This window comes from Grampus griseus (assembly GCF_964374135.1).
Source record: "Grampus griseus genome assembly, chromosome: X".
NCBI classification, from domain to species: domain Eukaryota; kingdom Metazoa; phylum Chordata; class Mammalia; order Artiodactyla; family Delphinidae; genus Grampus; species Grampus griseus.
The window spans coordinates 93,839,810-93,867,016 of NC_138999.1; the positions used below are offsets into that span (position 1 = coordinate 93,839,810).

The 27,207-nt window shown below is 36.6% G+C and overlaps 1 protein-coding gene across 3 annotated transcripts in view; it reads left to right on the forward strand.

Moving 5' to 3' along the window:
• Nucleotides 1–27,207, forward strand: part of COL4A5 (collagen type IV alpha 5 chain) — a 217,339-nt gene that overhangs the window by 164,378 nt on the left and 25,754 nt on the right. For all 3 annotated transcript variants that reach the window (XM_082681810.1, XM_082681809.1, XM_082681808.1), the window contains exons 33-39: nucleotides 432–581; nucleotides 1,957–2,055; nucleotides 3,409–3,498; nucleotides 3,899–4,038; nucleotides 23,447–23,573; nucleotides 26,329–26,409; nucleotides 27,054–27,152. In XM_082681810.1, coding sequence (XP_082537936.1) covers nucleotides 432–581; nucleotides 1,957–2,055; nucleotides 3,409–3,498; nucleotides 3,899–4,038; nucleotides 23,447–23,573; nucleotides 26,329–26,409; nucleotides 27,054–27,152 — 786 coding nt within the window. The remainder of the gene's footprint in view (nucleotides 1–431; nucleotides 582–1,956; nucleotides 2,056–3,408; nucleotides 3,499–3,898; nucleotides 4,039–23,446; nucleotides 23,574–26,328; nucleotides 26,410–27,053; nucleotides 27,153–27,207) is intronic.

The following is a 27,207-nucleotide window of genomic DNA, read 5'->3' on the forward strand; positions in this document are numbered from 1 at the left end:
ATTAAATGTTTTACTTTATGTCAATATAGAATATTTTTATTTGACTGCTTTAAAATGAGCAATGCTTACTTGTATTTTGTTTCTTGTATTTTCATGGCATTTAAATAGGTACTGTTTTAAGTTTGGTGGTATGCTTAGCTTGAATACTATGAAACATGGTAAGTGCTTAGCTCAAAATAACAGAATATAGGGATTAAATTTTTACTTTTTACAGTCTTTGTAATTGTCCAAGAATCCCAGAAGAGAGATTATTTGAGTGTAAAAGTGTGTGTGAGCTCGAGTTATTTATAGACAGTAAATAAGGTGCCTAAGTGTTTTGGGTGGTCAGTGGCCTACCCAACTATGTAACATATGAATAATCTTTATATATGCATTAATCCTGGACGGATAAATCTGATCTGCTGTGTCTTCCCCACACATGTTGTGTTTAGGTGATGATGGTTTGCAGGGTCAGCCAGGACTTCCTGGCCCTGCAGGAGAGAAAGGTAGTAAAGGAGAGCCTGGCCTTCCAGGCCTTCCTGGACCAATGGATCCAGATCTGCTGGGCTCAAAAGGAGAGAAAGGGGACCCTGGCCTACCAGGTGAGTGAATGCATTTATTTATTAATGTGTTTCCTGCTATATATGAATTTTAATTTTTAATAGCATGGAAAGTGACTTGTAATCCAGGGCTCACCAACAAAAGGCAGTTAGGTACATCAAATTTTGGTAATGAAAATTAATTTTCACTGATTTCACTGATCAACTTTTGTTTGAGTATTTTCTTTGTAGTTTATCTGTCACAAACTATGAGGTTTTAAAATAGACAGTCACTTTCAGGCCTTCCAGAAAATAGTATATAGGATATGGTCAAGAGAAAAAAGATCTATAGCCAGAATTACTTGGAAAACAGATTTCAGTGTTTGGAAAATTTGCTGGTCCTTTAAACTTTTTCACCTTGAAACCAGATGAGGATGAGTGGTACTTTGTTGCCCTGCAGTGTTTTGATATCCACATCATGCTTGACTTTTACGTACAGTTCATTGTTATTCTACCCTGGAAGAATAAACAAGTATTGGACTTTGAACAGCCAAGCTCAGCTCTGGGGGAGGTCGCTGAAAGTAGGTCTAGGGAATGACTGTGTTGTTACAGTTATTTTATTAGAAGCAAATAAGGTATGAAGTGTAACAGGTTTTTAACATTTAAAAGTCCTTTTTTCTTTTTATAAAAGTATAATATATTCATAACAAAGCACCAGAAAATATGAATAAGCACAGATCAATAAATAATACACAATCCAATCTATATAGAATAGTCTTTCAAACAACATGGAACTTTAAAAACTATCTATGTTTATTTGCAGATCATAGTAAAGTTTGTGACTCTTTCTGTGTTGTAACCATTACTACTGTCAGTCCACGTGTGAGTGTGTGCAGGTGTGTGTGTACACAGATGTTATAAGCTTCCCTATGAGCAGGACCTGGTGGGATTTCTCCTCAAAAAAGAGTGTTAAGACATTACTGTATACAGTCATGAAAGAAGCAAAGCCACCTAATTTTTATTCTTGTTAAAATGAGATACTTTCTTGACTTACTTCTTTCAAGGCTTCTCTTCTCTTTCCATTATGCCTTCTGCAAAACAGAGGCAGTAAACTGTATTTGCCTGTGATATAGGGTTATTAAAGATAGTTATAGACTCTAAGAGATAGCTTAGAGATAATCCTCCCCAATTCCTTCATTTTACAGTGTAAGAAACTGAGGACCAAAGAGGAAAGTGACTTAATTATTGAGTGCTCTGCAATTCTTAATGGTAGCTAAATAAAAAAGTGGGGGATTTTAGTGAGTCCAGTGCTGTTGGTTCATACTGTATCAGAATATCACTGTATTTCATTCATATTTCAGAGTTTGGTTAGCTTGCTTCACCAAATTTATTTAATGATATCAGCCTAACTTGTCTTTCTTATACTCATCCTTGGAAGGTATTCCTGGAGTTGCAGGGCCAAAAGGTTATCAGGGTTTGCCTGGAGACCCAGGGCAACCTGGACTGAGTGGACAGCCTGGATTACCAGGACCGTCGGGTAAGTATGATAAACCACCTGTAGCAATTGGGTGGTTGATCCTGAATCCTGGAACAAAGTAATTATGTATTTATCATGTGTGATGATATTTTGAATCTGGTCGTGGCAATATGCTTGGGTAGCTACTGAGATACGGACCTCTCCTCAACAAAGATGTTGCCATTTGGCCCAAGTGTCAACAGACAAGATTTGTAGAATATTTTGCTTGGCTCAGTTTCTTCTTTTCGTGGCGTCAGTGTTTTATTTATATACATTGCAGCATATGTACATAAGACAGGCTATCTGGTAGGAGCATGAAGAATTCACCCTTTTCAGTTCTCTGTCTTCAGATAAGTCAATCATGAAACCATGTAAAACAGATGGCTGCCAATTCTATTTTGAAAAGTTTCTAGGGATAAAAATTTCACAGTCTACCTTGGTAATGTGTTATAGCATTAATCACTCTTACAGTCAACATGGATTTGTTTTTCTTATTTCTAATAAAACTCTTTCTTGCTGCTTCTTAAGCCATTTTCTTTTAGTTGGGCCCCTAAGGAATAAAGAGTAGCTCATCTCCATCTTTGTAGGAGCCCTTTAGGTCAGTTATTCTGTTCTGGACTCTGTACTGCATTACCTTGATGTAGTAGGAAGGAGAAATTATCTCCTTTTCTATCCTTCACATATTTTGCATTTTCTTCCCCAAGCTGGAAGACAGTGCGAAAGAAAAAATAAAAGAAAATAATATTTAAGGCAGCATTGTGGTCCTTGGAAAATACCTGGGTGACACCACAGAGCTCAAGTATCTAAGCTCTGGGAAGAACGTGTAAGCACAACAGCCATGACTGTTGAGGGGAGGTAGTCCAGTACTTCTCCATCAACTCTTATCTATCCCTGGCCTAATGTGCTGAGGGTGTATCATGATAGGTTACCACTTTCCTCTTCTGGTCTCACATGATCAGGCTGTACATGGGAATGCCACTTCTGAATCTTTTAAAAAGAGTCCCTTTATATTGGATTTGCCTGTGATAAATATAGTAAGGTACTTACTTATACACAAACAACAAATAAGATTTCAGGTGATTGGAATAGTTTTAGGGCAAGAAACAAGGTGTCTTGGTGAAAGTTTTGCATTTTTAAAATAAATTTGTATTAGGAAACCTCTGTTACCATGATTATATTGTAATGTGTTCCTAAAGAGATTTCTTAGGTAACTCTTAACTGTTTTATGCTGAGTTAGATCTGTGGAACTTAATCATATGTTAAGATTTAATCCATTCAATCTCACGCTTGCATTTTAATTACAACCCATACCAGGAAACCAGGAAACCTTAATATTGCTGAGTTGTCTTAATTTTACCAATTTGACTTTTGTAGGTCCCAAGGGTAACCCTGGTCTCCCTGGGAAGCCAGGACTTACAGGACCTCCTGGACTTAAAGGAAACATAGGCGATATGGGCTTTCCAGGTGAGTGATGAAAATTTCCCAAATATTTAGTTCCATTAATGGAAGATGGTTCACTATCTTTGTTATTAGAAATGAGACTGGTGTTGATAGAGTCAAACAGAGACAATATCTAAGGCAGTCAGTGGGTAGAGCTCTCTCATTACCCAAATATTTGAAGTGTGATTTAAGAGACAGAGCTTTAGAAAGAATTCACAAACTTACATTGTTTTCTCCAGCATACCCTTTCACTTAAACTTCCTTGAAAAATAGGCTTTTATATAATCCTGGTTGTAAAGCTCATTATTATATATATCAGAATTTGAAGAATTCTTTTTAAAAGTCTTTTTGCTTGGTCATGTGCATCATATATATCCCACAAACAATATTTTGTAAAAGATTGCATATTACATGTTTCTAACAGGCCCCCAGGGTGCAAAAGGGTCTCCTGGACCTCCTGGAGTTCCTGGACAATCTGGATCCCCGGGATTACCTGGACAGAAAGGAGAAAAAGGTGATCCTGGTATTTCAGGCATTGGTCTTCCAGGTCTTCCTGGCCCAAAGGTAATCCTCCTCAGGCATATGCCTGAGCAGATATGATTTTTCTTTAACATTGTACTCGTTCCTAATTCTTACTTAAACTATAGAATGACGTGGTATAGTCTGGGCAAGAAGTTCATTCCTTCTCTTTTCTCCTGTATTGTAAGGAGATATATTTTAGGTTTGCAGACAGTCCAAAAAAAGGGGGGGAAATCTTTCTGATTTCTTTACTTTCCCTCTATCTTACTCTTTGAGCATGTTTCAGTAACCCAAAAGCATATTTCTGCCTAGTTTGGGTTTTTTTTTTCCTTTTTAGTGATGGAGTTGTTGGTCTTTGTCCTAATATTATTATTAACTAATTTGAAGAGGCTTATAGGCAAAGTAACTTATAAAATTAATGAAGGTGCAGTAGTATTCTTAACTGCATATCTGAGGTGGTTCTCCGAAAACAGTTTTACATATCTCTCTCTGTCCCTAGTCAGTGTGAAAACTTTGGTGGTATTTCTCAAGCAGTCAAATCTAGAACTTGTTTAAGAATCACTGGACTCACAAATGTTTGATAACTGCTTAATTCCATGTAAAAAGGTAGTAATTGCTATTGATTTGCAGAAGTATTTTATAACTAGCAGAGAGGTATCCATTGTCTAATATATACGTTGCAAGTATTTTCTCCCAGTGAATTGTTTGTCTTATAACGATGTTTAATCATTCGGTTACAACACAAAACCTGAGAGTATTAGAAAAGGAATTGTGTTGCTCAACTTCCATGAAAGTAGTGAAACTTCCCACTGAGATAAGAAGTTATTGAATAACATTTTAAAGATAATTTCTTTTTAATAGTATACAAAAAGACTATATTTATTTTCTTTCTTTTTTTGGCTGCATCGGGTCTTAGTTGTGGCATGCGGGATCTTTTATTTGTTGCAGCGCGCGGGCTCTTCGTTGGGGTATGCAGGCTTCTCTCTAGTTGTGGTGCACGGGCTCCAGGGCACGTGGGCTCTGTAGTTTGTGGCACACAGCCTCTCTCATTAAGGCACGCAAGCTCTGTAGTTGTGGCACATGGGCTTAGTTGCCCTGCGGCATGTGGGACCTTAGTTCCCCAACCAGGGATCGAACCCGTGTCCCCTGCATTGTAAGGCGGATTCTTTACCACTGGACCACCAGGGAAGTCCCCAAAAAGAATATCTTTTGATTGCCCAGTCCGTCAACTTATTTTAAGAAGTAATCAAGAGAAATTTCTGCATATTAATTGTGGATTAACAGTATAAAGTTTATTGAAATGAATCTTAATTTTTTCTATTTAAATTTTATCAGTAATACATGAACACATATTTTACTAAAAATAATAATACAGACATATCAAGGGCAAAAGTGAAAATCTCCTTTATAACACATCTTCTTTATTCCATTCCCTTCCCCATAGAATCCACTGTTAATAGTTGGTGTGTAAATTTGAATCCCTTGCAACATATTCTCTTTCTCTTTCTCTCAGTACACACACACACACACACACACGCACACACACGCACACACATATGTACACACAGAATTTTGTTTTTTCTATAGTTTGTGTATATGTAGAATCATAGAATACACACTCTTCTGTATGTTACCTTATCACTTATGCCTTTTAATATTTCTTCTTTCAGTATATCTTAATCAGTTTTCTTCCTCAGTGTACATCATTGTTAATGGCTGCATGATATCCTACTTCTGTTGCAATTCATATCATAATGAACATTCTTACACATATCTGTGGACACATGTACAATTATTTATACTGTAGAGATTCTTAAAAGTGAAATTGCTGGGTCAAAAGATACGTGCATTTCAATTTTTGTCTTTTTAAGTTTTTATATTAATAGTAACAAATTAGATTGATTTTAAAAATCAACCAGCGCACCGTAGTGTATACAGAAGTAGAAATATAATGTTGTACACATGAAACTTTTATGTATAATGTTATAAATCAATAAAACCAACCAGTATGAAGTGATGTAAAATGAGAACTCGTCTTTCCACACATTTACATACTCCAAATCCACAGTTCTTCCCCAAGGTAACCACGTTTAGTAGTTCCTCATGTATTTGTACAGAAAAGGCTTTTTACGCATATATATGTTTGTATATATGATAGGTATTTCATGAATTTTAAGACTCAGTTTTGTACAATTCAAAATCTCTGATATTGAGGTGCATCTCACAATGGGAAACATCTTACGATGATAATTAGAAGCATTTTTCCCTCAGTTATTGATGCATGGAATGATGTGGCATCTTCGAATGGAAGTTATATTTTTATTTATATGCATGAAATCATATTCAGTACTATATATCTGCTCTGGACCTAGTGGTCATAGTTTGTAGATCTTAGCATACTTGCTTTATCAGGCTATAAATATACACCTCATTCTTTTTCATAATTATAAAGTATTTTCTGTTTAGGTTAACCATAAATAATTTAACCTATTATTAGTACTGAAGTTGTTTCTATATTTTCATGATTACAAACATATGTTGCACTGAAATTCTTATCCATATCTACATAAATATCTTAAGATTATTTGGTAAATATTGCCATAGAATAAATTCTGAATAGATTTGCTGGAATCCAGCATACATATGCCTTTTTGTTTTTTACATCTTTATTGGAGTATAATTGCTTTACAATGGTGTGTTAGTTTCTGTTTTATAACAAAGTGAATCAGTTATACATATACATATATCCCCATATCTCCTCCCTCTTGCATCTCCCTCCCACACTCCCTATCCCACCCCTCTAGGTGGTCACAAAGCACCAAGCTGATCTCCCTATGCTATGCGGCTACTTCCCACTAGCTATCTATTTTATCTTCGGTAGTATATGTAAGTCCATGCCACTCTCTCACTTCGTCCCAGCTTACCCTTCCCCCTCCCCGTGTCCTCAAGTCCATTCTCTACATCTGCGTCTTTATTCCTGTCCTGCCCCTAGGTTCTTCACATCCATTTTTTTTTTTTAGATTCCATATATATGTGTTAGCATACAGTATTTGTTTTCTCTTTCTGACTTACTTCACTGTATGACAGACTCTAGGTCCATCCACCTCACTACAAATAACTCAATTTCGTTTCTTTTTATGGCTGAGTAATATTGCATTGTATATATGTGCCACATCTTCTTTATCCATTCATCTGTCGATGGACACTTAGGGTTGCTTCCATGTCCTGGCTATTGTAAATAGAGCTTCAGTGAGCATTGTGGTACATAACTCTTTTTGAATTATGGTTTTCTCAGGGTATATGCCCAGTAGTGGAATTGCTGGGTCGTATGGTAGTTCTATTTTTAGATTTTTGAGGAACCGCCATACTTTTCTCCCTAGTGGCTGTATCAATTTACATTCCCACCAACAGTGCAAGAGGGTTCCCTTTTCTGCACACCCTCTCCAGCATTTATTGTTTGTAGATTTTTTGATGATGGCCATTCTAACTGGTGTGAGTTGATGCCTCATTGTCGTTTTGATTTGCATTTCTCTAATGATTAGTGATGTTGAGCATCCTTTCATGTGTTTGTTGGCAATCTGTATATCTTCTTTGGAGAAATGTCTGTTTAGGTCTTCTGCCCATTCTTGGATTGGGTTGTTTGTTTTTATGATATTGAGCTGCATGAGCTGCTTATAAATTTTGGAGATTAATCCTTTGTCAGTTGCTTCATTTGCAAGTATTTTCTCCCATTCTGAGGGTTGTCTTTTCGTCTTCTTTATGTTTTCCTTTGCTGTGCAAAAGCTTTGCAGTTTCATTAGGTCCCATTTGTTTATTTTTGTTTTTATTTCCATTTCTCTAGGAGGTGGGTCAAAAAGGATCTTGCTGTGATTTATGTCATAGAGTGTTCTGCCTATGTTTTCCTCTAAGAGTTTGATAGTGTCTGGCCTTACATTTAGGTCTTTAATCCATTTGGAGTTTATTTTTGTGTATGGTGTTAGAGAGTGTTCTAATTTCATTCTTTTACATGTAGCTCTCCAGTTTTCCCAGCACCACTTATTGAAGAGGCTGTATTTTCTCCATTGTATATTCTTGCCTTCCTGGGATAAACCCCACTTGATCATGGTGTATGATCCTTTTAATGTACTGTTGGATTCTCTTTGCTAGTATTTTGTTGAGGATTTTTGCATCTATGTCGATCAGTGATATTGGCCTGTAGTTTTCTTTCTTTGTGACATCTTGGTCTGGTTTTGGTATCAGGGTGATGGTGGCCTCGTAGAATGAGTTTGGGAGTGTTCCTCCCTCTGCTATCTTTTGGAAGAGTGTGAGAAGGATAGCTGTTGGCTCTTCTCTAAATGTTTGATAGAATTTGCCTGTGAAGCCATCTGGTCCTGGGCTTTTGTTGGTTGGGAGATTTTTAATCACAGTCTCAATTTCAGTGCCTGTGACTGGTCTGTTTATATTTTCTATTTCTTCCTGGTTCAGTCTTGGAAAGTTGTGCTTTTCTAAGAATTTGTCCATTTCTTCCAGGTTGTCCATTTTATTGGCATATAGTTGCTTGTAGTAATCTCTCATGATCCTTTATATTTCTGCAGTGTCAGTTGTGACTTCTCCTTTTTCATTTCTAATACTATTTTTGTAAAGGATCTTTTTTTTTTAGATGTTGGGGGTAGGAATTAATTAAGTAATTAATTAATTTTTGCTGTGTTGGGTCTTCATTTCTGTGCAAGGGCTTTCTCTAGTTGTGGCAAGCAGGGGCCACTCTTTATCGCGGTGCACGGGCCTCTTACTATCACGGCCTCTCTTGTCACGGAGCACAGGCTCCAGACGCGCAGGCTCAGTAGTTGTGGCTTATGAGCCTAGTTGCTCTGCGGCATGTGGGATCTTCCCAGACCAGGGCTCGAACCCATGTCCCCTGCATTAGCAGGCAGATTCTCAACCACTGCGCCACCAGGGAAGCCCTCTAATACTATTAATTTGAGTCTTCTCCCTTTTTGTCTTCGTGAGACTGGCTAATGGTTTATCAATTTTGCTTGTCTTCTCAAAGAGCCAGCATTTAGTTTTACTGATCTTTGCTATTGTTCCCTTCATTTCTTTTTCATTTATTTCTGATCTGATCTTTATGATTTCTTTCCTGCTGCTAACTTTGGGGGTTTTTTGTTCTTCTTTCTCTAATTGCTTTAGGTGTAAGATTAGGTTGTTTATTTGAGGTTTTTCTTGTTTCTTGAGGTGGGATTGTATTGCTATAAACTTCCCTCTTAGAACTGCTTTTGCTCTATCCCTTAGGTTTTGGGTCATCGTGTTTTCATTGTCGTTTGTTTCTAGGTGTTTTTTAATTTCCTGTTTGATTTCTTCAGTGATCTCTCGGTTATTTAGTAGTGTAAGGTTTAGCCTCCATGTGTTTGTATTTTTAACAGATTTTCTTCTGTAATTGATATCTAGTCTCAACGCGTTGTGGTTGGAAAACATACTTGATATGATTTCAATTTTCTTAAATTTACCAAGGCTTGATTTGTGACCCAAGATATGACCTATTCTGGAGAATGTTCCATGGGCACTTGAGAAGAAAGTGAATTCTGTTGTTTTTGGATGGAATGTCCTATAAATATCAATGAAGTCCATCTTCTTTAATGTATCATCTAAAGCTTGTGTTTCCTTATTTATTTTCATGTTGGATGGTCTGTCCATTGGTGAAAGTGGGGTGTTAAAGTCCCCTACTATGATTGTGCTACTCTCGATTTCCCCTTTTATGGCTGTTAGCATTTGCCTTATGTATTGATGTGCTCCTATGTTGGGTGCATAAATATTTACAATTGTTATATCTTCTTCATGGATTGATCCCTTGATCATTATGTAGTGTCCTTCTTTGTCTCTTCTAATAGTCTTTATCTTCAAGTCTATTTTGTCTGATATGAGAATTGCTACTGCAGCTTTCTTTTGATTTCCATTTGCATGGAATATCTTTTTTCCATCCCCTCACTTTCAGTCTGTATGTGTCCCTAGGTCTGAAGTGGGTCTCCTGTAGACAGCATATATACAGGTCTTGTTTTTGTATCCATTCAGCCCATCTATGCATTTTGTTTGGAGCATTTAATCCATTTACATTTAAGGTAATTATCAATATGTATGTTCCTATTACTGTTTTCTTAGCTGTTTTGCTTTTGTTATTGTAGGTCTTTTCCTCCTTTTGTGTTTCCTGCCTAAAGAAGTTCCTTTAGCATTTGTTGTAAAGCTGGTTTGGTGGTGCTGAATTCTCTCAGCTTTTGCTTGTCTGTAAAGATTTTAATTTCTCTGTCGAATCTGAATGAGATCCTGGCTGGGTAGAGTCATCTTGGTTGTAGGTTTTTCCCTTTCGTCACTTTAAATATGTCCAGCCACTCCCTTCTGGCTTGCAGAGTTTCTGCTGAAAGATCAGCTGTTAACCTTATGGAGATTCCCTTGTGTGTTATTTGTTGTTTTTCCCTTGCTGCTTTTAATATGTTTTCTTTGTATTTAATTTTTGATAGTTTGATTAATAAGTGTCTTGGCATATTTTCCTTGGATTTAGCCTGTATGGGACTCTCTGGACTTCCTGGACTTGACTGATTATTTCCTTTCCCAAATTAGGGAAGTTTTCAACTATAATCTCTTCAAATATTTTCTCAGTCACCTTTTTTTTCTCTTCTTCTTCTGGGACCCCTATAATTCGAATATTGGTGCATTTAACGTTGTCCCAGAGTTCTCTGAGACCGTCCGTAATTCTTTTCATTCTTTTTTCTTTATTCTGTTCTGTGGTAGTTATTTCCACTATTTTATCTTCCAGCTCACTTATCCGTTCTTCTGCCTCAGTTATTCTGCTCTTGATTCCTTGTAGAGAATTTTTAATTTCATTTATTGTGTTGTTCATCATTGTTTGTTTGCTCTTGAGTTCTTCTAGGTCCTTGTTAAACGTTTCTTGTATTTTCTCCATTTTATTTCCACGATTTTAGATCATGTTTACTATCATTACTCTGAATTCTTTTTCAGGTAGACTGCCTATTTCCTCTTCATTTGTTTGGTTTGGTGGGTTTTTACCTTGCTTCTTCATCTGCTGTGTGTTTCTCTGTCTTCTCATTTTGCTTAACTTACTGTGTTTGGGGTCTCCTTTTTGCAGGCTGAAGGTTAGTAGTTCCCATTGTTTTTGGTGTCTGCCCCCAGTGGCTAAGGTTGGTTCATTGGGTTGTGTAGGCTTCCTGGTGGAGGGGACTTGTGCCTGTGTTTTGGTGGGTGAGCCTGGATCTTGTCTTTCTGATGGGCAGGTCCATGTCTGGTGGTGTGTTTTGCGGTGTCTGTGACCTTATTATGATTTTAGGCAGCCTCTCCGCTAATGGGCGGGGTTGTGTTCCTGTCTTGCTAGTTGTTTGGCACAGGGTGTCCAGCACTGTAGCTTGCTGGTCATTGAGTGTACCTGGGTCTTAGTGTTCAGGTGGAGATCTCTGGGAGAGCTTTCACCGTTTGATATCACGTGGAGCTGGAGGTGTCTGGTGGACCAATGTCCTGAACTCGCCTCTCCCACCTCAGAGCCACAGGCCTGACACCCAGCCGGAGCACCAAGACCCTGTCGGCCACACGGCTCAGAAGAAAAGGGAGAAAAAAAGAAAGAAAGAAAGAAAAAATAAAATAAAGTTATTAAAATAAGAAATAATTATTAAAAATAAAAACAATTAAAAAGTAATAAAACAAAACAAAACAAAAAAACCAGACAGACAGAACCCTAGGAAAAATGGTAAAAGCAAAACTCTACAGACAACATCACCCAAAGAAGCATGCACATACACACTCACAAAAAGAGAAAAAGGAAAAATATATATATATCATTGTTCCCAAAGTCCACCGCCTCAATTTTGGGATGATTTGTTGTCTATTCAGGTATTCCACAGATGCAGAGTGCATCATGTTGATTGTGGAGATTTAATCCGCTGCTCCTGAGGCTGCTGGGAGAAATTTCCCCGTCTCTTCTTTGTTCACACAGCTCCTCGGGTTCAGCTTTGAATTTGGCCCCACCTCTGCATGTAGGTCACCTGAGGGCATCTGTTCTTCACTCAGACAGGACGGGGTTAAAGGAGCAGCTGATTAGGGGGCTCTGGCTCACTCAGCCCGAGGTGGGCATGGAGGGGTATGGAATGTGGGGCAAGCCTGCGGTGGCAGAGGCACACATGTCTTTGCACCAGCCTGAGGCGCGCCATTTGTTCTCCCTGGGAAGTTGTCTCTGGATCACGGGACCCTGGTAGTGGCGGGCTACACAAGCTTCCGGGAGGGGTGGTGTGGATAGTGACCTGTGCTTGCACACAGGCTTCTTGGTGGCTGCAGCAGCAGCCTTAGCATTTCATACCCGTCTCTGGTGTCCGCGCTGATAGCCGCGTCTCGCGCCCGTCTCTGGAGCTCGTTTAGGCGGTGCTGTGAATCCCCTCTCCTCGCACACCCCGAAACAGTGGTCTCTTCCCTCTTAGGCAGGTCCAGACTTTTTCCCTGACTCCCTCCCGGCCAGTTTTGGCTCACTAGCCCCCTTCAGGCTGTCTTCACGTGGCCAACTCCAGTCCTCTCCCTAGGATCTGACCTCCGAAGCCCGAGCCTCAGCTCCCAGCCCCCGCCCACCCCGGCGGGCGAGCAGACAAGCCTCCCGGGCTGGTGAGTGGTGGTCAGCACCGATCCTCTGTGCGGGAATCTCTCCACTTTGCCCTCTGCACCCCTGTTGCTGCGCTCTCCTCCGTGGCTCCGAAGCTTCCCCCTGCCATCCCCCATCTCCACCAGCGAAGGGGCTTCCTAGTGTGTGGAAACTTTTCCTCCTTCGCAGCTTCCTCCCCAAGGGACAGGTCTCGTCCCTATTCTTTTTTCTCTGTTTTTCCTTTTTTCTTTTGCCCTACCCAGGTACGTGGGGAGTTTCTTCTGCCAGCGTTCAGTAGGTGTTCTGTAGGAGCTGTTCCACATGTAGATGTATTTCTGATGTATTTGTAGGGAGGAAGGTGATCTCCACGTCTTTCTCTTCTGCCATCTTGAAGGTCTTCCTCTAATTGCTGCTTTTCCTCATTTTCTCGTGGAGTGTCTAACTTTTTTTCCCTTGTTGCTTAGTCTGGTTTCCCTTGCTCATAGGGGGCCGCATGCAGAGTTCTCGCATCTGGCCCTTCAGACCAGAGTTCCTCCTGGGAAATAACTGTGCCAACACCTCAGCTCTGGGATGGTGTGCAGAAGCCTGTATATTCCTTTTTAATATTGATAGTTACTGGCAAATTTTTCTAATTAAATAGCTCTACTGCTTGATACTCCCTTGATCAGTGTAAGAAATTTTCTATTTTCTCCTCATTTTACAAGTATTAGGTATTATCAGTCTTTCTAATTTTGCCAATCTAATGGGTAAAAGGTAGCATATCATTGTTTAAATTTGAATTTTCCTGATTCCAAGTGAGATTTCTTCTATGTATATCTGCTCAGCAAATTTTCTATTCATACTCTTTGCCTCATTTTTTAGGAGGGGATTTGCTTATGTATTTCCTATTGATTTGTAAAAGTACTTTATAAACACCAAAGATGCATCCATTGTCTATTATATATGTTGCAAATAGTTTCTCCCAGTCAGTTGCTTGTCTTACTACAGTGTTTACTGTATATTTCATCAAGTAGAAGTTTAACATTTTAACATAAACGAATGTTATACTCATTCATTCATTCAAAAAATACCTATTGAGTATGTATGATGTGCCAGGAACTATTTTAGGTGCTGGAGATAGAGTATGAGTGAAACAAATTCACTGCCTGCATGGAGTTTACATCTAGTCAGTGAACAAAATAAACAAAATAAATAGGTTTGTTAGAAGGTATTGCAAAATTAGAGTGAGGCTTGGGGATAAGAATTGCTGAGAAATGTTACATTTTTTAAAATAGGGTAGTAAGGAAAAGCTTCTCTGATAACCATTGTTTAAGTGGCTTCATGCAATGAGGGGGTTAGTCATTCAAAGACCCTGGCATTTCGAGAAATATAAATGAGGCTAGTGTGAATTAAGCCAAGTATTGAGGTGAAAGTCAGTAGGAGATGAGATCAGGTTGGTAATGGAGGGTAGATTATCTAGGGCTTTTTAGATCATAGTAAGGCTTATACTCCTAAGTGAAATAAGGGACAAGTGGAAGGAATAACATGATTGTACTTTAATTTAAAAAAAATCACAGCTCTCATTTTGGATATAAATCACAGAGGAGTAAGGATGAAAAGAGTGAGACCAATTATGACACTTTTTATTATTATTATTTTATTTTTATTTTTATTTATAATACAAACTAGAGATGTTGATAGCTTGGATCAGGGTGGTGGCAGTGGAAGTGATAAGAAACTGTCAGAATCTTAAGATATTTTCCAAGTCAAGTCAGCAAGATTTGTGTATGGAATATGAGAGAAAGAGAGATGTCAAGAATGACTCTAAAGTTTTTATCTGAGCAACTGCAAGAATGGAGTTGCTACATACTTAGATAGGAAAGATTTGGGGAGAAACAGATTTGGCAGGAAAGATCAGGAGCATAGTTTTCTGAATGTTATGAAGACTTCTATATCTAAGATTATAAAAAGAATCCTATATATTTTATTCCAGTACTTGCATGATTTTGTTCTTTATGTTTACATCTTTAACCCATCTGACTTTTTCTGTATGTTTTGCAAGGTGAGGAACTATATATTTTTTTCCAAATAAATTATCCAAATAACCCAAACCCATTTGCTATGAGCTCCATTCTTTACTCATTGATTTGAAATTACATTTTAAAATTTTTCTAAATTTGTTTATACATATTTTTTTCTAGACTGAGTGAACTTTAACATCCATATAGTGCAACCAAAATTACCATAATAATTCATCTCTGAAACTATAATGGATGGCAGCAGAAAACCATGTTTCAACTGGCCAGTGTCCACAGTATATTCAACTCTTCAAGCAAGAGGCTAACTCTTAGTTTTTCTATGCATCCTACAAGTATATTTCAATAAGGAAATCTACACTAAATTTGGACATTTGCAGAGCTGACAAAACCAGGAAATCATGTATTTGAAGTATCCTACTCTTTCTTTCAGGTGGTATTATTTTATCTTAAAATGATGACATATTTAAAAAATAAGATTTTACCTCTCAGTTCTAATAGGCACAGGCAGTCCTTGCTTTGTACAGTTCTGATATGCACAAATTTGTTACCACAGTTTAGTTAAATAGCATCATTCCACAACAATATGGTTCAAATTTAATTTACCATGATATATTAGCTCTTCAATCCCTAAACCACTATGTAAATATCTACTGTGCATCATGATCAGTGAGCAGTCATTTCACTTCTTTCAAATTCTGTCAGTGATTCATCACTGTGAATCTATTGTTCCCATAATGCATTGACAGCAAAGCATGTAGGTGTGTTGCCTCTGTCTCTCATTGATAAACCAAACTGAAATTTAACAAAAATGGATAATCAAAAGAGAAAATTGACCAACAATGATGAAAGTGCAGTAAAAAAAAAAAAAGGAAAGGTGATAATACTGGAAATGAAATTTAAATCTAATGTAGATGGAGTTAGAGATGAAATAGCCAGCCAAAGGAATGTTGACACTGCCACCATTTGAGAGACTTTAGATGTGCAGCCAAGAAAGCTAGTGAAGTTGAAATGATCAACATATGAACTTGACTCTCTATACATGTATAACTGACAGGAAGAGGGATTTTAGTGTTTTGAGAAAAACTTTTACAGGTCATAGAATGATCATATTTTTCCCATTGATTTTTAAAATCTCTTTACATGGTTTCATCTTGCATTTTCATTTTTATAGTCCAATACTGTTATGCAAAATGAAGAGTGCCTGCCTATATTGTAAAGGAAGAGTAGAATAAAAGTTTCAGAAGACATGATAGTATGATTGGGGGATGTCAAGCATAAGAAAAAATTCTATAATTAGTGAGCTGTTAAGAAGTAAGGATAGTGGTAAAAGGTCAGATGGTAGTTTGTTTTACAAATGACACAATTTATGAGAGAGTGTCCTTGTTAGTCAAAAAGCATAATTAATATAGTACACTGAAACCCAATAGGCAGAACTTTGAGTCCCATGTCTGTCTACATGACCTTGTAAGTCACTTAATTCTTTTGTATTTTCACTACTTTGTCAGTAAAATAGAAAGAAGAATTATACCTATTGCACAGAGTTATTGTGAGGCTTCAGTTAGATTTAAAAATACACTTTGTAAATTATAAAGCACTCTATACATAATGTTTGTCTGTGAGATGAGACAGCTGGGCTAGGTAGTACCTAAGATTTCTTCAACTCTTAAACTTAATGACTGTATTCTTTAAATGTGGCATAATATTTCTAACCTCCATTAATCCTTCTTAAAATCTAATCATACTACAGACTCAGAGCAATCCCTATCATAATCCCAGATAGCTTTTTTGCTGAAATTGACAAGCAGAAAGTCTTAGAAGAAAACATGATATATCTTCAGGACCTTGGGTTAGGGTAATTATTTCTTAGATATGACACCAAAAGCACAAGCAAACAAAGAAAAAATAAATGAATTGAACCACATTAAAATTTTGTGCTACAAATGATGGCATCAGGAAAGTGAAAAGACTACCCACAGAAAGGGAGAAAATATTTGCAAATTATATATCAGATAAGAGATTTGTATCCAGAGTATATTTTAAAAACTCTTATAATTCAATAAGAAAGCAAATAGACCAATTTTTAAATGGGCAAAGTCAATTGGGCCTAACAGACCTATACAGAACATTCCAACCCACAACAGCAGAGTATCTATTTTTTCAAGTGCACAAGAAACATTCTTCAGGATAGGGCATATGTTAGGCCACAAAATAAGTCTTGATAAATTTTAAAAGACTGGAACCATACAAAGTATCTTTTCCAGTTACAATAAAATGTAAACAGCAAAAGGAAAGCTGGAAAATTCACAAATATGTAGAAATTAAAGAACATACTCTTAACAACCAGTGGGACAAAGATGAGGACACAAGGGAAATTAGAAGATATCTTGAGACAAGTGGAAAAGAAAACACAACATACCAAAACTTATAGGATCCAGCAAAAGCAATGCTAAGAGGGAAATTTATAGTGTAAATGCTTTCATTAAAGAAGAAAGATCCTAAGTCAACAATTTACCTTCATACCTTCAGGAACTAGAAAAAGAAGAACAAACTCAACCCAAAGCTGGCAGAAGGAAGGAAATAATAAAGATTAAAACAGCAATAAATACAGTAGAGATTTAAAATAATAGAGAAAATCAGTAAAACCAAGAGTTGGTTCTTTTGAAAAGATGAACAAAATTGAAAAACCTTTAGCTAGGTTGGCTAAGAGAAAAAGAGAGAAGACTCAAATTTCTAAAATTAGAAATGAAAGAGGGTACATCACCACCAATTTTACAGAAATAAAAAGGATTATGAGGATACTATGAACAAGTGTACAACAACAAATTGGATAACTTTGAAATGGACAAATTCCTAAAAACACAAAATGTACCAAGACTGAATCATAAAGAATAGATTTTCTGAATAGACTTATAGCAACTAAGGTAGTATCTTCCTTGGGTGGTAAAGGATACCATAGGGTTCATTATTTTATAAACTTAGTTCATATTATTTTTCTCTAAGTTCATCGCCTTTTCTCTAAGTTCATCACCTTACACATACTCATTGAATCCCATGTACTGTGTTTTGGCCTGCTCAGGCAGCTTTGAGCCTTTATTTATCAATTTGTCCCTGTTAGCTTAAAATTTCACTACCTGGGAGAGGAAAGTAGCATGCAAACTTGAAGATCTTATTTTATACTCCCTTTCCTATATCATTTAGTAAAATGTTAAATAAGAGTATCTCTGCATCCACGCTTTAAATCCCTATTGTTAATATTTCCTAACTAAAGAAGAACCTATATATGGCTTGGTTCATGGTGTCTTTAATCTCCAAATATAAATTGAACTGTAAAAAAATTTAATAATTATGTGAGAACCACAACTTCCAACTGATTGGACTACTATTGCAATACTCTTCTTGCCATAAAACAGGGTGTGGTTTTTACCCTTTCTCACCAAATATTTTCAACTCATTTTACTGTGTTTTTTTTTTTCTACTGGCAGTGCTTCTTCAGTTTTACAGTGGAACACAATAGCAGTGTTAGCTTTTTCACCAACTTTGATGTCTTCTATTCTGTATATTGAGGTCAGCCTGATATTTTATTCCAGGTCTTAGGTTATAGCATGGAATGGAAACGAGATTCTGTTATTAAGAGATAGTAGAGAATGACTATGATCCAAATACTCTTAGATAATCAATTTGGATTTTAACAGCAAAATAGGTATCAACTTGACTCCTTTTTCTACGTGGAGTGCCTGTTATACAGCACAGTGACCTTGAAAGCAGTTCTAGTTTCAGGCTTGTTAAAAAGCATTTTAGTCTTACAGTGTTACTGTATTTGTTAGGTAGTTTCACAATGTTAAATTTGACTCATTAGGGATGATATATTCCATTTTCAGTTATATCAAATCTCCCAAAAAATAAAAGTCTAGAACCAGACAGCTTCATTGGTGAGTTCTGTCAAACATTTAAAGAAGAATTAATACCAATCCTTCTCAAATTCTCCCAAAAAAATAGAAGAGAAAGGAATACTTCAAAATTCATTTTATGAGGTGAGCATTACCCTGATACCAAAACCAGACGAGGAGGCCACAAGAAGAGAAAATTACAGCCAATATCACTGATAAACACAGATGAAAAAATCCTCAATAAAATATTAGCAAACCAAACTCAAATACTTTAAAAGGATCATACACCATGATCAAGGGGAATTTTCCAGAGGTGCAAGGATGGCTTAACATCTGCAAATCAAACAATATTATACACCACATTAGCAAAATGAAGGGTAAAAATCATATGATCATCACAATAGATGCAGAAACGCATTTGACAAAATTCAATACCCACATATGATAAAACTCTCAACAAAGTGGGCATAGAGGGAACATACCTCAACGTAATAAAGGAGATACATGATAATCCCACAGCTAGCGTCATACTCAATGGTGGAAAGCTGAAAGCTTTTCTTTTAAGATTAAGAACAAGCAAGGATGCCCACCCTTGTCACTTTTATTCAACATAGCATTAGAAGTCCTAGCCAAAGCAATTAAGCAAGGAAAAGAAAGAAAAAACAAATCGGAAGGGAAGAAGTAAAACTTGTTTGCAAATGACATGATATTATATATTTTTAAAACCCTAAAGACCACACCAAAAAACTGTTAGGACTAATAAACAAATTCAGTCAATCTGCAGGATACCAAATCAATATTAAAAAATGTGTTGTGTTTCTATACACTAATAACAAACTAGCAGGAAGAAAAATTAAGAAAACCATTCCATTCACAATTGCATCAAAAAGAAGAAATATCTAGGAATAAATTTAACCAAGGGACTTGCACACTGAAAGCTGTAAGATGTTGATGAAAGAAATTGTAGAAGACACAGATAAAAGGAAGGATATTCCATGCTCATGGATTGGAAGAATTAATATTGTTAAAATGTCCATTCTACCAAAGCAATCTGTAGATTCAGTGCAATCCCTATAAAATTCCAGTGTCATTTTTTCAGAAAATAGAACAAACAATCCTAAAATTTGTATGGAACCATAAAAGACCTCAAATAACTGAAGCAATAGAAAAAAGGACAAAGCTGGAGGCATCACACTCCTTGATTTGAAACTATATTTCAAAGCTATAGTAATCAAAAAAGTATAAAGACTATATTTTCAGGGATCATTTGTATAGTTTGTTACTAGAGAAGTTTTTATGAACGTGTAGAGCACCCGAAACCACGAGAAGGAGGTGCAGCCTTCTCTCCTGAGTGTGAAGTCAGCTCTTGGTGTTACTTCTGCAACTGCCACTAGCCACTGATGATTGTTCTTCTCTTCCTTTGGGAGAGTAAGAGGGAGAGAACGCTGTCAGAGTTAAAAAAAAAAAACAAAAACAAAAAAAAACCCAAGATGGTATTCACACAAAAACAGACACATAGATCAATGGAGCAAAATAGAGATCCTAGAAATAAACTTAAGCATGTATGGTCAGTTAATTTATAACACAGAAGCCAAAACTATACAGTGGGGAAGGGACAGTCTCTGTAATAAATGGTGTTGGGAAAATTGGACAGCCACATGCAAAAAAATTGAAACTGGACCACTATCTTAACACCAGACACAATAATCAACTCAAAGTGGATCAAAAATTTGAACATAAGACCTGAGACCATAAAACTCCTAAAAGAAAACACAAGTGGTAAACTCCTTGACGTTGGTCTTGGCAATGAGTTTTTGAATTGGACTCCAAAGCAAAGGCAACAAAAACAAAAAAATAAACTAGTGGGACTACATCAAACTAAAATACTTCTGCACAGGAAAGGAAACCAACAAAATGAAAAGGCAGCCTACTAAATGGGAGAAAATATTTGCAAATCATATATCTGATTAGGGGTTAATATCTAAAATATATAAAGAACTCATTCAACTCAATAACAAAAAAATCAATCTGATTAAAAAATGAGCAGAGGGGCTTCCCTGGTGGCGCAGTGGTTGAGAGTCCGCCTGCCGATGCAGGGGACGTGGGTTCGTGCCCTGGTCCGGGAAGATCCCACATGCCACGCATGGCTGCTGAGCCTGCGTGTCTGGAGCCTGTGCTCCGCAACGGGAGAGGCCACAACAGTGAGAGGCCCACGTACCGCACACACACACACAAAAATGAGCAGAGAATCTGAATAGACATTTTTCCAAAAAAGACATTCCTATGGCCAATAGGTACATGAAAAGGTTCTCAATATCACTAATCATCAGGAAAATGCAAATCAAAATAATGAGATATCACCTCACACCTTTTTGAATGGCTATTATCAAAAAAACAAAAAATAACAAGTGTTGGCAAAGATGTGGACAAAAGGAACTCTTGCACACTGTTTCTGGGACTGTAAACAGTATCCAGGTTCCTCAAAAAATTAAAAATAGAACTACCATATGATCCAGCAGTTCCCCTTCTGGGTATTTATCCAAAGAAAATGAAAACACTAACTGGAAAAGATATATGCACCCCCATGTTTCTTGCAGCATTATTTACAGTGGCTAAGCAACCTAAATGTCCACTGATGGATGAATGGATAAAGAAGTGGTGTATAAAAAAGAATGAAACCTTGCCATTTGTCATAACATAGATGGACCTTGAGGGTATTACGCTAAGTGAAATAAGTCAAACAGAGAACAACAGATACCATGTGATGTCATTTATATGTGGAATCTAAAAACAAATAAAATCAAAACAATAAAACAAACAAAAACCAAGCTCATGGATATAGAGAATATATTGGTAGTTGCCAGAGGCAGGGGAGGGTGGGGGTGGATGAAATAGGTGAAGGGGGTTAAAAAGTACAAACTTCTAGCAATAAATTAAATAAGTCATGGGGATGTAATATACTGCATGGTGACTATAGTTAATAAATTATATTGTATATTGAAAATTGCTTAAAACTTTTCCTCACAAGAACAAAAATTTTATAACTGTATGGTGATGGATACTAACTAGACTTACTATGGTGATCGTTTCACAGTATATGCACATATTGAATCATTATGTTGTACACCTGAAACTAATATGTCAATTATATCTAAATTTAAAAAAGAATTATATCAAAGCTTGACATTAGAATAAATATAGATATTTGTGCTTTAAGTGTATGGATAAGTGTGGTTTAAGTCTTGCCTAGCTGTTGCTGAGAGTATTAGTAGACTAGAATTTTCCCTTCTCAGAGTGATTTATAGGATTCTTGGCCAGGTTGTTGATTTTCTGAGTACTCTTTTTCATTATCTTCTTGCTTATCTTTTTAGAAGCTCATTATTTTTTCTGCAAGTGTATGAATAATAAAAGTTTAGGTGAAACTTAAACTAGCAAATTGTAGTACTTTTCAGAAGTCCTAGTGAAAATTTACTTTCTTTTTTACAGTTCACTTGGTTTGAAGGAGTAGGGCCATACAGTGGTAAGAAGAACTGTATCAGGGAACAAGAACTGGTCAAAATTACAATTTGGGGTTATTTGTAGAATTTAAAATACTTCATTATAAATAATCAGAAGTTTATCTACTGCATTTCACGTTTACCATTAGCAAAATAATGGAATTTTCTTCTTGTTTTTTTAAATTTTGATATATGTCATTGGTTCATCAATAACAAGAAGAATTATGATAGTTTATTCAAAGCTTTTCTGTGTAAGTACGTAAGCTGGAACCAGTTCAATCCAAAATTCAATTGTATACCTATTATGTGTGTAAAAATATGCTAGATATTTGATTTATAATGGTTCAGACAGAAATACATATATTCCAAGCACAAGATTGTTAATTGTTTTTTAAGAAAGGGAAGTAAGGAGAAAAGTCATTAGTTTAAAAAGCTTTTACCATAGTGTGGAAACACTTGAGTCACAAATATATGATCTTACTCACCTAGCCAAGCATAAGCACTAAATGAAAAAGAAAGTATTCAGCAGGTGATGTTGAACACTTTGTTGGACAGGTCATGGTCCTCATGAGCAGAGCAGTGAACACTGTGGTAGATTTAGTGTTATGACATATATTCTCATTGTTGTTGGGAAAAACTTGTTTTAATCGTGAAAGTGGGTATGAATTCTTCTAAGGCTTTATTAGAAGAAAACAATGCAAATGTTCGTTGAGCAAAAGTGCTTATATATGAATTATCTCTGACCCCAAAGAAGTTTTCAGTGTAATTGAAGAGTCAAGACATGCATATGTGAAAGCATTATAAACATAATGGAATAAGAACCTACCCTAAATTTTTAGGGTAGGCTTTCTGTCCTGGAAGTCTTCATGGAGGAAATGGGATTTGAGATGTCCACTGAAGAACTGATAGACTTCTTCATGTTAAGATGAAATTTCCCTTTTACAGTAGAACCTACTGTAATTATTGTTTGACATGCTTATTGTAAGCCATGAATTTCATTGTAGTATACTAGGGATGATGATCACAGGTTCTGAAATCAAACTGCCTGGACCCAAACTCAGATTCTACCACTTATTAGCTGCATTACCATCAAATGGGAATAATAATAGTATCTTTCTTACAGAGTTAGGATTAATGAGAATAATGCATCTACATATCATGGGAATAGCATGAGCTCTGGAGTCTGACAGATCTTGGTTCAAATCCCAGTTCTGCTACTTACCAGAGACCTTAGGCACTTGAGTTCTCCAAGATTCAGTTTTCTCATTTATAAATGGAGATGATAAAGCCTAACCCAAAGGGCTGTTGTGATGATTAAATGAAGCAATTTATGTAAAGCACTTAGTAGAGTGCCTGACATACAGTAGAAGCTCTATGAATAATTTTATGTTGTTATAAAATCTAAGTCATGTAGAGACTTCAGTTTTATCTTTCTATTCATGTTTTTAGGGTGAACCTGGTCTGCCGGGATACCCAGGGAACCCTGGTATCAAAGGTGCTATGGGAGATACTGGTTTGCCTGGATTACCGGGGAGCCCTGGAGCAAAAGGACAACCAGGCCTTCCTGGATTCCCTGGTAATATTACTTTTCTTAAATGCTTCCTTCTCTCCTTTCTTATCTACTCTAACCCATGTCACAAAGCAACTTCTTAATTGACAGACTTCTGTTCTATTTCTCAATTAGCTATGGACCAGCAAAGCAATCTCGAACTAGCTCTTTAACATTTTTGCCCAAATTTCTTTCTGTATAAAATGAAAATGGGCATTACCAACTCAGCAGGACAATATCCTGTGGGCAGAGAGCACTTTTGAGTCTTTGACTGCTAGCCACAAGTCAACTAAGAGGCCTTACTAGTTTGCTAGGTGATAATGTACACTGCTAAGCCCTAGCCTGCTGCTGATTCCCTTAGAATGTTGTACTCAGGCACAGGTGGGTAGCTGTTGGTAGAACAATCATGCAGTTCATTCAAATGATAAGGACTGAGTCATGCAAGCAAAGGGACTTAAGCACTGTAGTCAAGTAGGTGGTCTGAACTCAATTGTTATAGTACCTGCTCTGTTTACGCTTGTATTTTTGTTTGTTTGTTTGTTTTTTGGATTGCACAGTGGCATGGATGCATTGGGCCTTTGGTTATCTTTTCCTTCACCTTTTTATTAAAGTATAGCATACAGTAAAATGTACAAGACAATAAATGAGTTTTTACATTATATATATATATCCATGCACCTACCACACACATCAAGGTATAAAACAGTTCCCTTACCCCATGAAGTTTACCTATGCCCCTTCACAGTGACACCCCCCTTCCCCAGGTAACCACTACTATGACTTCTATCACCACCAGTTAATTTTACCTGTTTTTGAAATTCACATAAATGGAATGATACAGTATATATCTTTGTGTCTAGCTTCTTTCACTCATCACTATGAATGTAAGATTCATTTATCTTGTTGCCAGTCAGCAGTTTTTGTGCTTTTTTTTATCATTGCTCCATAATATTCCATTGAAGAAATAAACCATAATCAATTACCCATTCTCTTCTTGATGGACTTTTGGGTTGTTTCCAGTTTGGGACTATTAAGGAAAAAGATGCTATTAACATTCTTTGACACGTCTTTTGCAGGACACGTGTACTCATTTCTCTCACACAAAAACTTAGTGGTAGAATTACTGAATCAGAGGGTAGGTGTACATTTAACTTTAGTAGATGGTGCCAGTTTTCCAAAGTGATTTTATACATTACAGTCCCACCTGCAATGTATGAATGTCCATGGGTGGCTCCTGGTGGCTTGCCATAATCATATAGTAGTTAGTACTTTGTGTTGTGAAATGTCCAGTTGCCTGTATCCTCACCTCACTTGATATTGTCAGTCTTTTTAATTTTAGCAATTCTTGTGGTTATATAGAGGTATTTCAATGAAGTTTTAATTTACCTTTTCCTAATGAATGACAATGTTAAACACCTTTTCATATACTTATTGGCCATTTGGCATCTTTATGAAGTACCTGCTCCAAGTTTTTTTTGCTCTTATTTAATGAGTTGTTTGCCTTTTTTCTTATTATTCAGGGCAGTTCTTTATATATTCTGGATATGTATTACAAATAGATTCTTTCTGTCTCGAATTTGCCTTTCACTCTCTTAATGCTGTCATGCGATGTTAATAAAGTCCTTTCTTACTCTTCTTTCATGGTTAGTGCTTTTGTGTCCTATTAAAGAAATATTTGCCTACTCAGGTTTATGGAAATATTCTAATTTTTTCTGTAACTTTCAATGTTTAAGGTTTAAGGTTTTATATTTAGGTTTATGGTCTGTCTCGAAGAAGAATAGTTTTATGGTGTGATTGGGGTCAAGGTTCATTTTTTTTCATACAGATGTCCAATTGCTCCACACTCTTTTTTTATTTTAAAGAAACTGAGTTCTTCTTTTCTTCTGCTCATCGAAAGACACCATTAAGAAAATGAATAGGGAAGCTACAGACTAGGAGAAGATACTTGCAAAACATGTATCTCATAAATGACTGATATCTGGGATATATAAAGAACTTCTACAACTTAATAATAACAAGACATGCAATCCACTTTTCTAAATGCCGAAGACTTGGAACGTACATTTCACAAAAGAAGGTTCACGGATGTTCAATAAACACGTGCAAAAGCGATCAATATCGTTAGCTATCAAAGAAATGCAAATTAAAACCACAATGAGGTAGCACTACATTTCTACTAGAATGGCTATTATTAAAACAATTGGTATCACGATATGTTGTACAAGGATCTGGAGCAACTGGAATTCCCAAATATTGTTGTTTGTTTGTTTATAAATCACAGCATATACCTATTCTGTGACTCAGCAGTTTCACTCCTATCCAAGTATTTACCCAAGATAAATTAAGACTTATGTCTACAAAAATACCAGCACAGAGTTATTCATAGCAGCATTACTCATAATAGCTAAGTAGACCAGGTTTCCATAAATAGAATAGATATTCATGATAACTAAAACCTGACAACAACCCAAATGTCCAACAAGAAATGAATGGATTCTTAAAAATTTGGTATATCCATACAATGGAATCCTACCAATTAATTCTACCAGTATAATATGTGATAATTGTTTTTATTATGAATATAAAATAATGTCAACCTCTGGATAAATCAATTTAAAACTTAAAATTATTCTTAAATCATCAAGCAAACACCAGCATCTTTTTGGGTTTTCTTTCTATTCTTCACTGTTTCTATGCTAACACTCTAAATTGTAAATTTGAATTGTAGCTCTCAAAGCAGTGTGGTTTTTCTTTTATCATTAAATTGAGCTCTTTACTCTAGGAACCCCAGGCCTTCCTGGACCAAAAGGTATTAATGGTCCTCCTGGGAACCCTGGCCTTCCAGGAGAACCTGGTCCTGTAGGTAAGAATGAAAAATAAGGGTTTCCTGTTCTGTTAAACTAAGGCTTTATTCATTTTTGGAAAGTCAGATCATTTCTGGGAGCTGTGAACATTTCCAAGACAAAGAAACATGGTGATCATTCACTTAATACTACCTGTTAGGTACGAAGTGAGCAATTCTTAATAAAAGTTGCTTAAAATTATTAGTATGGGACCTTATTTTGGGGGCTCACTTTTTCCAAGGAGAGTTATTTCAAGTATCCTATAATAGTAGGTAGACACTCTGATTATTTTAGAATGGCAAGGTGTAGTTTTCTTTGTTTACTGAATTCTAAAGCAAATCACTTCCTTTGGCCCCATACAAGGCCTATAATTCACCCCACTTCCATCCCCCCACACATGCACATCTTGCTTATATATTCTAAAGGTAGATTAAAATGAGAAAGTGAAATGTTTTGAATACTGAATGAATGATAAAGCAGTTCCTTATTCTCAAATTATCCTGTATTTCTTTTCCACAAGATTTCATGATTTAAAAGGAGTGTCCCAGAGACACTTTGTGTCTTTTGGGTAGAACTATTTGAAGCCAAAATGGAAAGAATTGGGGATATGTAAGGAAAAGGGAATTAGGAAGATAGGTGTAACCTGCTGTACTCTGTTCTTTAGGTGGTGGAGGTCGTCCTGGGCCACCAGGGCCTCCAGGTGAAAAAGGCAAACCAGGTCAAGATGGTATTCCTGGACCAGCTGGACAGAAGGGTGAACCAGGTGCTATATTTTTTTATTGTCCTTAATTTTCTAATTTCTTCCTTGTCTACTTTAA